This window comes from Phaseolus vulgaris, chromosome 7 (genome assembly GCF_051622355.1).
Source record: "Phaseolus vulgaris cultivar YP4 chromosome 7, ASM5162235v1, whole genome shotgun sequence".
NCBI classification, from domain to species: Eukaryota; Viridiplantae; Streptophyta; class Magnoliopsida; order Fabales; family Fabaceae; genus Phaseolus; species Phaseolus vulgaris.
In genome coordinates, this window is record NC_143504.1 from 9,960,285 (window position 1) to 9,973,173 (window position 12,889).

Genomic DNA, 12,889 nt, shown 5'->3' on the forward strand with positions numbered 1-12,889 from the left:
CCAATTAAAAAATCGCATTTTTCAAAACTAAGTTTCTCCTTCAATTCAGTTCCTGTTTTTATTTTTTTTAACGTCTTTTTTTTATCAACAAGAATAAATAAATAAATATGAATCGGGTGACTTAACCCTTATACATAACCATAACACAATAGGCCTTCAGAATCTCTTCTAACTAACATAATCCTTATAAACTTAAAATAACAAACACCTCAGTCAAAGGAAAAAACCTTGCAAAAACTCACTTAATTGAAAACATAGAAACCACATGATCAATGCACCACTCAGAATAAGTAAAACAAGCAGAATTAAATTTAGATGTTACCCAATACCAAACCTTTAATTGAGCCAAGATGAACATTTCTGAATGGTCGACCACTCCACCTTGAAAAATATGTTTATTCTTGTGCTTCCAGATTTCATTTACTACTGCAATCTAAACGTTACTCCAAACAACATTAACCTGGGCATAAGCATTTAACATATTAAACGGCAAGAAGTGAGAAACTGGATCAACATGATCAACCGACGTAATCCCCATCCATGTAAAACACTCTTTCCAGACAAGCCAAACAATCCTGCATTCAAAAAACAGATGATTTGTCGACTCCACTTCCATCCTGCAAAAACTACATAGGTTGTTATCAACCGAAACCCCACACCTTTCCAAGTTAACTTTTGTAGCAACCGAATTAATCAACACCTTCCAAGCAGTAAACTGGGCAGAAGGCAAAGCATAAGTCTTCCAGAGGAAGACAAACAAACTATCTCCCTCGTAGGGGCCTCTTAATTTAGCAGAAAACCCACTATCATTACCTACCTTCCAAACCCGGCTATCTTCAATACTTAAGACCGGGGCCTTTCCATGCACCTCTTGTAACAACTGGACTTCCTGACTATTTTCCCAATCAAACAGACCTCTCCTCCAAACTAACTTCCACTCCTAACTATCGTTAACCCACTCCCTGCAAGACTCTAAATTACCTTCTTTATTACCACATAAAGAATACAGTCTTGGAAATTTACTTTTCAAATCTTCGTTGCCCACCCAAACATCTTTCCAGAACAAGACATACTTCCCGTTTCCCACTTTCCACTCACAACAGTTCTCAAAGGTTCTACCCCATTCCTCCATCTCCCAAATCCCCTTCAAATCTCTCCACCAGTTGGAATCCTTAGCATTACTCCTTTGTTCTTGCAAGATTCTCCAACCTCCATATTTAGAGTCGAGAATTTCCTTCCACAAACCACCCTTCTCGGTCTTCAGACGCCAAATCACTTTCCCAACAGAGTCACATTGAAACTTTAAGTTCAAAATACCAAGACCGCCAACTTCTCTAGGCTCGCAAGCCTTTTTCCACAAAACCCACTCTATTTTCCTTCCTTCTGAACCCCAACCCCACAAAACTTTCTCTGAATTTTTTCAATCTCTTTTAGCACAACAAAAGACAACTTATACATAGATATATAGAAAAGCAAGATAGAAGAAAGAACCGACTTAATGAGACAAACTCTCCTGGCCAATGAAAGAAATCTACCTTTCCATCTTCCCAACCTACTCTTAAATCTTTCTATCACTCCGTCCCAAAACGAGACTCTCTTGTGGTTCCCCCCCACAAGCAATCCCAAATATTTGAAAGGAGTTTTCACCACAAGCAAACTGCTGAATCACAGTGTGGTCAACCTCCACCCGTCCAATTCTACTCTTCGAAAAATTGACCTTCAAACCAGAGGCTAATTCAAAACAGTGCATGATGACTTTCAAATTGCAAACAGATTTAAAGTTAGCTTCACAAAGAAACAGAGTATCATCCACATATTGAAGCATGTTTACCTTAACCTTTTGTACCCAACCTCTAGACTCTCCACCAGATTCTTCTCTACAGTTTTTGATATGATTCCAATAGCAAGATATAGATTATTCTTTGACATTTTATGGAATCAACTTGAGTTGGAGAATGAATAGGCACTTTTATAGAAATGGATCAATGTTCTATGTTTCAAGAACTCACCAAAACTTGCACCAAACACCAAACTCACATGGAAGACCCATTTCTTGCCAATTGAACCGATTAAAAGAGGTAAGAAAGCAAATGAACCGATTAAATTGCTAAAGAAATGAAAGGAACCGATTGAAAAGCTTCACAAATGAAATGCACCGAACAAAAGCAAGGAAGGAAGAAGATGAACCGACTGAAACATGAAACTAAACAAGAACACCGAATAGAAAGCAAGAAAGGAACCTAAAACATGTTTAGGAATTCAAATAGGCACGAAAATGGAATTAGAAGATGAAGAAGAAAGATGACTTATGTGGTTGTAGTTCTTGGTTGATGAACACGCCACTTGAAGTATGAATGCTCCAAGATAAGTGTGAATTGCCGCCACTTGAGGGAACCAAGGCTCTCAATATGAGACTAGGAAGAGGAGAAGACAAGTTCTCACACACTCAATCACCAATTTGGGAGAGTTTTGTTACTTCAAATATCAATTCTGAATTATGAAGGACCAAAGCCCTCCTTATATAGGAGAAAGGGCCGATCATGAGTTACAAAGCTTGCACCCTAAGCTACCTAAGAGATTCCTAAGCTAGCGCCTCTCCTAAGCTAACGCCTAAGCTTTTAGAATTTTCTAAGCTAAGGCCTAAAGATGCTTTTACAAAAGAGGTGTCTAATGTTTCCCTCTAAGCACCTTTCTAAAGACTATGTATTTAAACATTCTACTTTTTATACAAGAGATACTATAAGAAGAGAAAACAATCTACCACTACTTCCTAATTCCTTAAACTTGCTCCTTGTAAGCCTTTGAGGTAAGGTAGTGTTTCCTTGAGCTTCTTCAACTTTGGCCTCTACCTCCTCTTGTTCTTGATTTGCGGCCTCTATCTCTTCTTCATCTTGATCTTCATCAGTTTTCCTTACAACACCTGCCAATCCTTCTGCCACAATAAGAAACAGAAAAGGCGCAAGAGGGTCACCTTAACGTAAACCCCTCTTTGAGTAAAACTCCGAAGTAGGACTCCCATTTACGAACACCGACACAAAGGAAAACTCCAAACAAGATTTAATCCATCTAATCCATTTTTTGCAGAAGTCTAACCTTCTAAGCATGTAATATAAAAACTCCCAACTTACAAAGTCATATGCCTTTTCGTAATCAACTTTAAAGTAGACACAACTCTTCTTCCTCCACTTCACCTCCTTTAAAACCTCATTGGTCACGAGGACACTATCCAAAAAGCCACTTCCTTCCAGAAAAGCAGATTACCTCTTATCAATCAACTTACTTATCACCTTCTTCAAGAGATAAAACCTTTGAAACGATTTTGTATAAACAACTTACTAGAGAGATAGGTCTGAAATCACTTAGCTATTGCGGGTTGTCAATCTTGGGAACCAAACAGATGAAAGATGCATTTGACCCCCTGGGCCAACTGTCTCTATCTGCAAACTCGTTCACAACCTTCAGAACATCCTCTTTTAAAATCTCTCAACAGAACTTTAAAAAGCCAAAGTTAAAATCGTCGGGACCAGGACTCTTCGAGCTTTCACAACTCCATACTGCAAATTTAACTTCTTCTTCAGATATATCTTCGACTAGCATTCTATTCTCCTCCACAAAAACTGAGTTAAACTGAACATTATCCAACCTGACAGGAACCCCATCAACTCCATCAAACCGGGATTTAAACAAACCTAACCTTATCCTCTACCACCTCTTTATCATCACACCATAGGCCGTCCACGAAAACTCCATTTAAACCATTCCTCGTCCTCCTCCACTTCACAACCAAATGGAAAAATCCTGTATTAAGGTCTCCATGTTCCAACCACTTATGTCGGGCTTTCTGCTTCAAGATGGCTTCTTGCTTAAAGAGAAGCCGACTATGTTTTGCCAGCAACAACCGCCTTTCCTCTCTTCCTTGCTCATCGAGATCACTTTCATCGTCTCTTTCATCCAACTCTTGTAATTTCTTGAACATTTTGTCCCCTGCAAGGTTCACAAAACCAAAAACCTTCATATTCCAGATTTTTAAGTCAACCTTCAACTTCTTCAATTTTTCTTTAAAACCAAACATACCCCTCTGCACCTCGTAGCTATGCCACTTGCTCTTGACAAAATCTTTAAACCTACCATCACTTTGCCACGCATCCAAGCTTCTAAACGGTTTCGGAACCCTATCCACTATTGAGTCCTTAAACACTAAGGCACAATGATCAGAAACAGTTCTACTTAAGACGAATTGTTTACAATCCGGCCACACATCCAATCATTCCCTGGACACCAAGACCCTGTTTATTATGCTTTTAACTGACCTGTTCCGCTTGTACCAAGTAAACTTTCTACCTACCATCGGTACATCTACAAGTTTGGAATTTTCAATAAAATCATTAAACCCTATGATATCTCTGCTGTAGTCAGACACTGAGAACAAACTCCTTCTCTCTTCCTATCTTCGAACGGAGTTAAAGTCTTCAAGTACACACCACACCCTATTGTTCTGATGCCGTCTAAACTCACTAATTTCTTCCCAAATGATCTTCTTTTCCCTCAACGAACTAGGACTGTAGACATTAACTATCATAATTTGAACCCCTCCACCGCCCTTCCACACCCCTTCAACAGCAGAAAAACTATTGCCTCTAAAAGAGTTGACGAGTTGAAACCGACTATTTCTCCACATAGTAATGATCCCTCATGCGTTATTACTAGCACCAACCTTAATCCAACCAATATCATTAGATCCCCATAACAGAAAACCATTCTCCTTACTAATCTTAGAACATTTAGTTTCTTGTAAGCAAATCATGTCCACCTGTTCTTTGCTAATCAAGTCTCTAATACATTTTCGTTTAATACTTCCTCCTAACCCCTTTATGTTCAAACTAACAATCTTCATCATTTGAAACATTATTCTCCCTCCTAACAACCTTCTGCTTGCCACTGTCTCGATTTTTCAAAGACTTTAACTTGCTGATAACAATTTCCTCCTCTCCATTAAAGGAAAACCCAAGTTCCTTTCCTATGCTCCACATTCTAATAGCTTCTAAGTTTTCATTTTCAACCAATTAAGCCTAGAGCCATTTTTATCAGCACTGTTGGCGCTTCGACTGAGAGGGACAATGGTCTCACGGCTAGCTTTAACATCCAATTTCGAAAACAGGGTTCGAGAAACCTTCCCTATTACCAATTTTCCGTCAGCTTGTGAACCTGTTCCTCCAAAGCTGACCAAAGAAGCACGGTTAAACGTGCAGCTTGCGTGTCTACCATCCACCTCATGGACACCATCGCTGTTTGACGAATCAAGACCGCATTGATGTTCCCACTTAAACTCCTCCGACCGTCCACCACCACACCACTCTTCTGCAGAACCACTGCATCTTCCTTCCCATTCTGCAGAAACCGCTCCATCTTCCCTCCCATTAACCAGCCTGCACCATCGCAACCACTCTCATCGTCGCTCCACCTCAAACTACCATCACCAGCGGTGGCAACGACACCCAGCGCCGAGGGCGGCGTGGATAGAAGTTCGCAACTTGCCGCCGCACTTAAGTCCACGAATAAGACTCCACCATTGGTTATTGCTGTTTTGAAAACGCCCCTGGAAGACGACGAGAACCCACCGCTTTGATGAGCAGACCAGTCGCCGGAGCCGTCGCAGACCACCGCTTACCGCATCGCCTCCTCACCTGTGACCTCCCATGAGAAGACGCACATGGCAGCCGTCGCCGCCCCTGGTGATGGTAGACATGATTTTAGTTTTATGTTGTTACCTTTGTTTATTTTATTTTTCAAAAAATAAAAATAATGATAAAAAAAATATAAAAAAAAAAATCAATCTTGTATGCCTCCTAATAATTTTGCAGGTTATGTATTTTGACCTGAGGACAGGTTCTATTATTCAAGGGGGCAGATCCAGCAAATGAAGCAAGACTGTAGATAAAGATTTTAACAAAATGCTGGATGACTTCTTAAGAAGATAGGATTGAGCAAAAATATGGTTTTATCTTTCTAATTCTCTTTTCTTTTCAGTTATTTGAATTTTTTCTTATTTTATTTATTTTATTTTTCGGTTATTTTGTTTTTTTTTATTTGCTTATTTGTTTAGTTTGTTTTTATTGCTTATTTTGAATAAATTTCCTGTTTTGTTAGTTTGTTAGTTTTAAGTCTTGAATTATCTTTCTTGAATAAACTTCAATTTTAATTTGTTTGTTTTCTAGTTTATTTTTTTCAAATAAAAAAGAACTAGAATATTAATTTTGAATTGTGGAAAAAAAAGAATTTGTGTTTAAATATTAAATAGTGAGATGAATTAGACACAAGTTAGAAAAGAAAATATGATTGAATCCCTATTCAAATGTAGTTAAAATTATGATACATGAAAATTTAACAGGATGATTGATTAGGACAGATAATGACAAGACAAAAAGGAATTAGACCAATTAAACCAAGTGAATGTGTGAACCTTAAACAGTTTGAGAGTTTTACTGATGAATTGACAATTGTGGTTGCTTAATTTTTATTTTTGTTGCATCATAAAAGAGCATGAAGATGATTGAGGCATTTTTTTGTGTTAATTAGGAGCCAAGGCCAAAAAGCCAACCTTTATATTAGAATTCCATTTTTTTTTTAGGCCAAGAATTTTTTTGTTAATATTGCACCTTAACCTTTATTGATATAATTTCCTACCCTTTAGCATGTTTAAGGAAGGAGAACATAGATGCAATACATATAGAAAAGGGAATGGTTGGTTCTGATTGTGAAAGTCAAAAAGTTGAAAATAGGAAAAATCTTTTCCTATTATTGAAAAGAAAAAAAAAAGGAATAGAAGAAGAAAAATAAATAGAAAAGAAAGATAGAAAAATTTCATGAAAATCATGAAAAGTCAGAAAGAAAATGAGGGAAAAGGTGACATCGAAAGAAAGAAAGTGGTAATTAGATAACATATATGTTATCTATAATTGAATTGTAGATATGTTCTTCTTCTTTAATATGTGCATTTTGTTATCTAAGAAAAACCAATATTTTTTGGAAGCCCAGCCTCATTACAACCCTGGAAAAGACCTCAAGATTCATGTTTCTAATATGTTTATGATTTGAAGATGAAATGAAAAGCAACTGTGATTTGTTATGATTCAGTGAAAATAGAGAGAAACAAACACTTACCCGTGAGCATATGAGAAGATATTCCTTGATGAATTGTCATTTATTTGTTTTGATTTGATCCTGGAAATTGATTGTGTCTATAATTTTCTATATTTGAATTTGGAAGCATCATAAGTTTCTAATTTGATATGTTGTTTAGTGAATTAAGCTGTTTGATATTTAAATTCAAATATATTCATTTACTTTGCTTGAGGACAAGCAAGATTCTAAGTTAGGGAGAGTGATAAGTGTATAATTTCAGTAATATTTCATATTAAAATATAGGCACTTATGAAGATTTATTGCTAATTTACTTATAAAATAATCCCTAATTTATGAATTTATACCTTTTTACATTTTTTATGATCTTTATTTGAATAAGAGTATTTTATACCCAAATATTTGGTGTTAATTGCAGATTTCTAAGGAAGATTGGAGATTTGGATTAAAGATGAATGGTTTGAGCTAAAAAGATAAAGATAGAAGGTCCTAGAATGGAAAAAGATGCAAAGAAAGATTGGGCCTTTTTTATGTTTTATCATTTAGCCCATTAGCGAAACACAATAAACAACCTAACCCTAGAAAACTAGGATAAATAGAGGGCTAGAGGCTCAACCTTAGGGTGGGAGATTGAGAGGAAAACACCATAGAGTGAATTGTAACCCAATTGGGAGAATGGAAGGTGATAGAAGTATGCGTGGCTAATTCTACCCCTTTGGGATTGGGAGTAATCTGCTCAAACTCTTATGTATTGAGGTGATATTTTATATATTAATATTCAGTTCTTGATTGATTATTGGTATTGTTGTTTTACTTTTAATTTTTCGTGACAAATTAAGAATCTTAAATCTGACCGGGAGGTATTTTTAGGGTTCGGACCTAAACAACAATACTTAACATATTTGGGTGCTAGGAATAGACTTGAAATGTTAATTGCTATTAAACGTCTGAGCTTCGTTCTAAGTTGTTCTTATAATTATGCGAGGGATCGATAGTTAGGGGACATTCTTAAGGATTTTATATGCGAGGAATCGATATAGATGATTTTTATATGGGCATCAATTTCAATCAAAGAACTTAATATTGACATGCTAATCAAAATACTTGAGAGTGAGAGAGATGAAACTAATCCTTATTTTTTCAATTGAAACAACTAATTCTTTGTTTGTTTTCTTGTTGATCAGTGCCAAAACAATTAATTCAAAACTCTTTTAATTGTTCTGTTTTTATATTTAGCGATTATTGTACTCGATAATTCACTGTTCCTTGTGGGATCGATATCCGTCCTTAGGGACAATTATTACTTTTGACAAACGCGGTGCACTTGCCGTAAAAAGTCATCAATGTCCCAACCCTATTCGCGTCTCTTTCTTGGGCCATAATAGGCCCAACACAAATTAGGTCATCAAACCACTCCTTGAGCAATTAATGCGTCATTAAGACCCAAATGCATTTTTGCACAACAACCTGATTAGGCCCCACTACCTTTATTGTTGTCCTCTAACTTTTTAAATAAAACTGTTGGATTACCAAAGTAGGAAAATTCTACCCCGAGGCTGAACAATTTTACCCCACAATTATTAGAGTTGCATGCGGCTCCTACTCCACCTAAACTAGGCTGATTTTTCCCGCAATGATTATTTTTGCATGCGCCACCTTCACCACCTAACAGACTACCCTTCAGCTTCACAGTAAACTGAACCGTTTTTTCTTCTCCTTCCTTTGGTTCAAACCCTCCACCAAGCTCCGAGCAGAAAGAGTTAACAGACCCAACTCCTCCAAATTCATCCAAGCTTGCCGGAATCCTCCTCACGAACCACTCCCTAATGATGATCATAGTAACAAAACCTCAATCTCTTCTTCAAAAGAGACGGTGCATAAAGTACCATTAATTTGCACTTGCTTCACCATCTTTGCATCTCTTCCTACAGGGATTCTGACGTGCAGTCGAGCGAACTCAACAACCTCCCTTGTTAGCGTGGCGTTGTCAACCTCAACTAACGAACCGATAAGAGACCTAATAAATTCGAAACACTGGCTACTCCACAACACCAACGGGATACCTCTACAGCAAACTCAAACAATTTTTTCACCTACCACAAAGCTATCGTCCCAAGGGACAAGAGACTCGAATATCCCATCTAACCATTCTTTATTTTCGACAACTAACTTCTCTAAGAATCCCACTTCATCATAGCTTAACAACCCAAACTTCTCCCCTAGAGACCTCAACTTCACAGAATTAACTCCACTCAAAATAAAACTTTCCTTAATAGACTGCACGTTTTTTAACTCAATAAGTCTCCCTACAAAGCAATCCTCCAACCACTTTGTAAAATCCACTACGACTTGAAAGCAGACCATGCTGGCGTCCAAGACCTTCTTAGAAGCAGACTCGTGACCGTCCCTAACCACCTGAGCAAAGGATCTTTGTTGAGCCTTCTACCTCCAAGCCTTCCTTACATGTTCATGTTTCCTTATGTCATCCAACTCGGGTCTGTGTGGTTCCTTCCTGCTAAACTTAGGTATATTTACCTGCAGCTTCCAAAGACCTATCCAATTAGCGTCTAATTTCCTTTCTAAAACGTGAGCATCCAACACCCCTTGAAATCTCACGAATCCAAAGTGCAGTTTACCATAATCTAATCTTCTTGATATGAATACGTCGATAACCCTTCCTCACCTCTGAAAAATCTTCCACATGTCCCTCTCCATGTACTCATGAGGAAAGTTTGTGAAGAATAACTTCACTTCCGCCATTCTTCAGCAACGTCTCTCTCTCTTACAACCCTAAACCCCAAATATTCAGCATAGAACAGAATGCTGTTAGTTTATGTCTATGTAATAGGTTGTTTTCTTTTTATAATAAGTTTTTAATATGTATTTTTTTTCTATCTCCTCCTTCTTTTCTTCTTTTTTGTTGCACATTTTTTTGCTCTGTTTTTTATAGCTTATGATTGCAAAAAAGATAAGTTCAATAAAACCATAATGGATGACAAATTATCCATGCAAAATTAGATAGAAAATTAGCAACAATTTTAACGCGTGTTTGTGTTTAACGAACTTGTTTTGAAAAGTTAATACTCCAAATTTGTTAGTGTGTTGAAATTAATTGTTTTAATAACTATTTTGTGATGAAAAATGTGGAAGGAAGACTTCTCTACGGTGTTACTTGCCACCCAAGGCTAGATATTGTTTATGACTTTTTTCTAAAAAAAGAATGGTCTTCTATTATGTACATAACTTGCTACCCAAGGCCAGATATTGTTTATAAACAAACCCCTCTTAAACAACCACTTAATATCTCTGCTACACCTACACTCTTTCTCTTTGAGGCTAACCACTGTTCAGTGCAGTTTCTTTAACCAAGGTTTTTATCTCAATTGTGTCTTATTTATGAATAATTAACATATTACTGATTCGTAAACTTAGTGTATAAAATTGACTATGATGGTGTGTAACCAGTTATCTTTTGTCTTTTAATGTTTTGATGTGACTTATGACTTATATGTGCCCTGCTACAAACTCGGATGGTGAGAAACAATTGTTTAGACTGTATGCAATAGAAATGATAAATGTTGATTTTAGGTTGGAGCAGTAATGGGTAAAGAGAAGGTTCACATTAGCATAGTGGTGATTGGCCATGTGGACTCAGGGAAGTCAACTACCACTGGTCACCTCATCTACAAGCTTGGAGGTATTGACAAGCGTGTGATAGAGAGATTCGAGAAGGAAGCTGCTGAGATGAACAAGAGGTCTTTCAAGTATGCCTGGGTTCTTGACAAGCTGAAGGCTGAGCGTGAAAGAGGAATCACCATTGACATTGCTCTCTGGAAGTTTGAGACCACCAAGTACTACTGCACAGTCATTGATGCCCCCGGACACAGGGATTTCATCAAGAATATGATTACTGGGACATCCCAAGCTGACTGCGCTGTTCTTATCATTGATTCCACCACTGGTGGTTTTGAAGCTGGTATTTCTAAGGATGGACAGACCCGTGAACATGCTCTCCTTGCTTTCACTCTCGGTGTGAGGCAGATGATTTGCTGCTGTAACAAGGTATTTATATAGTAAACTTCTACACCTTCATTCATGGTTGGGAATCCCTTTCTTGGTGAATCTCATCTTAATCTTAATTTAGTAATCTTACTAATGAATATTGGTAACTGATCCATTGAATAGATTTAAAGATGATTATAAAAGTCTTGAAATTATAACTCTTTCTTTTAATTGTTCACTATTTTTTTATGTGATAAACTTTCCTCTCATTCTCTATATAAATGGAACTTGTAAGGAAGAGGAAAGTAAGCAAAGGAGAAGAGATAAAGAGTAAATAAGATAATAGATAACCATCATGTTGAAATAAAAAATGTGGTAGAGACGCTTTGTATTCCATCAATTTTTGGTGAGATTAAGTGTTACCATCATCATAGAGATGAGAGAAACAAATATTGTAATCCTACTTTTATAGTAGAGTCAACTAGGTCTTGTGAATTTTACTTCTCAAGTTAGAAGAGGTTTTTCTAGGTTAAAAATTATTGGTATCATTATTCTATTCTGCTGCTTCCATAAGTGTCGATTTTGATTTTTCCAATATTCATCTGATGCATGCAAAAACACATGCATACGTACTTATTGTTAACCTATGATTTTATGTACTCTATTGAGTAGATGGATGCTACTACACCTAACTACTCCAAGGCGAGGTATGATGAAATTGTGAAGGAAGTTTCTTCTTACATGAAGAAGGTTGGTTACAACCCTGAGAAGATCCCTTTTGTTCCCATATCTGGTTTTGAGGGAGATAACATGATTGAGAGGTCTACCAACCTTGACTGGTACAAGGGTCCTACCCTTCTCGAGGCTCTTGATCAGATCAATGAGCCCAAGAGGCCATCAGATAAGCCTCTTCGATTACCCCTTCAGGATGTGTACAAGATTGGAGGAATTGGAACTGTACCTGTTGGACGTGTGGAAACTGGTGTCTTGAAACCTGGAATGCTTGTTACTTTTGCACCAACTGGACTCACAACTGAAGTTAAGTCTGTGGAGATGCACCACGAAGCTCTCACTGAGGCTCTTCCTGGTGACAATGTGGGATTCAACGTGAAGAATGTTGCTGTCAAGGATCTGAAACGTGGTTTCGTTGCGTCAAACTCCAAGGACGACCCTGCCAAGGAGGCTGCCAACTTCACGTCGCAGGTTATCATCATGAATCACCCTGGACAGATTGGAAAGGGTTATGCACCAGTTCTTGATTGCCACACCTCCCACATTGCCGTGAAGTTTGCCGAACTTGTGACCAAGATTGACAGACGGTCTGGTAAAGAGCTTGAGAAGGAGCCCAAGTTCCTGAAGAACGGAGATGCTGGTTTTGTGAAGATGATTCCCTCTAAGCCCATGGTGGTTGAAACCTTCTCCGAATATCCTCCACTTGGTCGTTTTGCTGTTAGAGACATGCGTCAAACTGTGGCTGTGGGAGTCATCAAGAGCGTGGAGAAGAAGGACCCTGCTGGAGCTAAGGTCACCAAGGCTGCACAGAAGAAGGGCAAGTGAATCGTGCAGGATGGTCTATTAAGAAATCCCTATTACATGACTATGATGAATGTTGTCTTGTTTGCAGTAGTACTTTTTTTCATGTTCTTGTTTATCAGTTTATGTCTCAGTGTCAGGTTTTTTTGTTATATAAATAAAGTTTGTTTTATATTATATTATAATAAAATAATCATTTATTTAAGTGTGAAAA

At 37.5% G+C, this 12,889-nt stretch overlaps 2 protein-coding genes across 2 annotated transcripts; one reads left to right on the top strand and one right to left on the bottom strand.

Moving 5' to 3' along the window:
• Window positions 1-940: 940 nt before the first annotated feature.
• On the bottom strand, window positions 941-5,030 carry LOC150025766 (uncharacterized). The gene is made up of 6 exons (XM_090304407.1): window positions 4,886-5,030; window positions 4,075-4,197; window positions 3,690-3,984; window positions 3,494-3,643; window positions 1,648-1,877; window positions 941-1,410 (listed from the first exon to the last, which is right to left on the bottom strand). Exons 1-6 carry the CDS (start codon window positions 5,028-5,030, stop codon window positions 941-943), a joined length of 1,413 nt encoding a protein of 470 aa, XP_090160533.1.
• Window positions 5,031-10,439: 5,409 nt separating this feature from the next.
• On the top strand, window positions 10,440-12,865 carry LOC137829652 (elongation factor 1-alpha). Its single transcript, XM_068636504.2, has 3 exons — window positions 10,440-10,510; window positions 10,729-11,202; window positions 11,815-12,865. Exons 2-3 carry the CDS (start codon window positions 10,741-10,743, stop codon window positions 12,697-12,699), a joined length of 1,347 nt encoding a protein of 448 aa, XP_068492605.1. The 5' UTR covers window positions 10,440-10,510; window positions 10,729-10,740; the 3' UTR covers window positions 12,700-12,865.
• The last annotated feature ends 24 nt before the right edge of the window (window positions 12,866-12,889 follow it).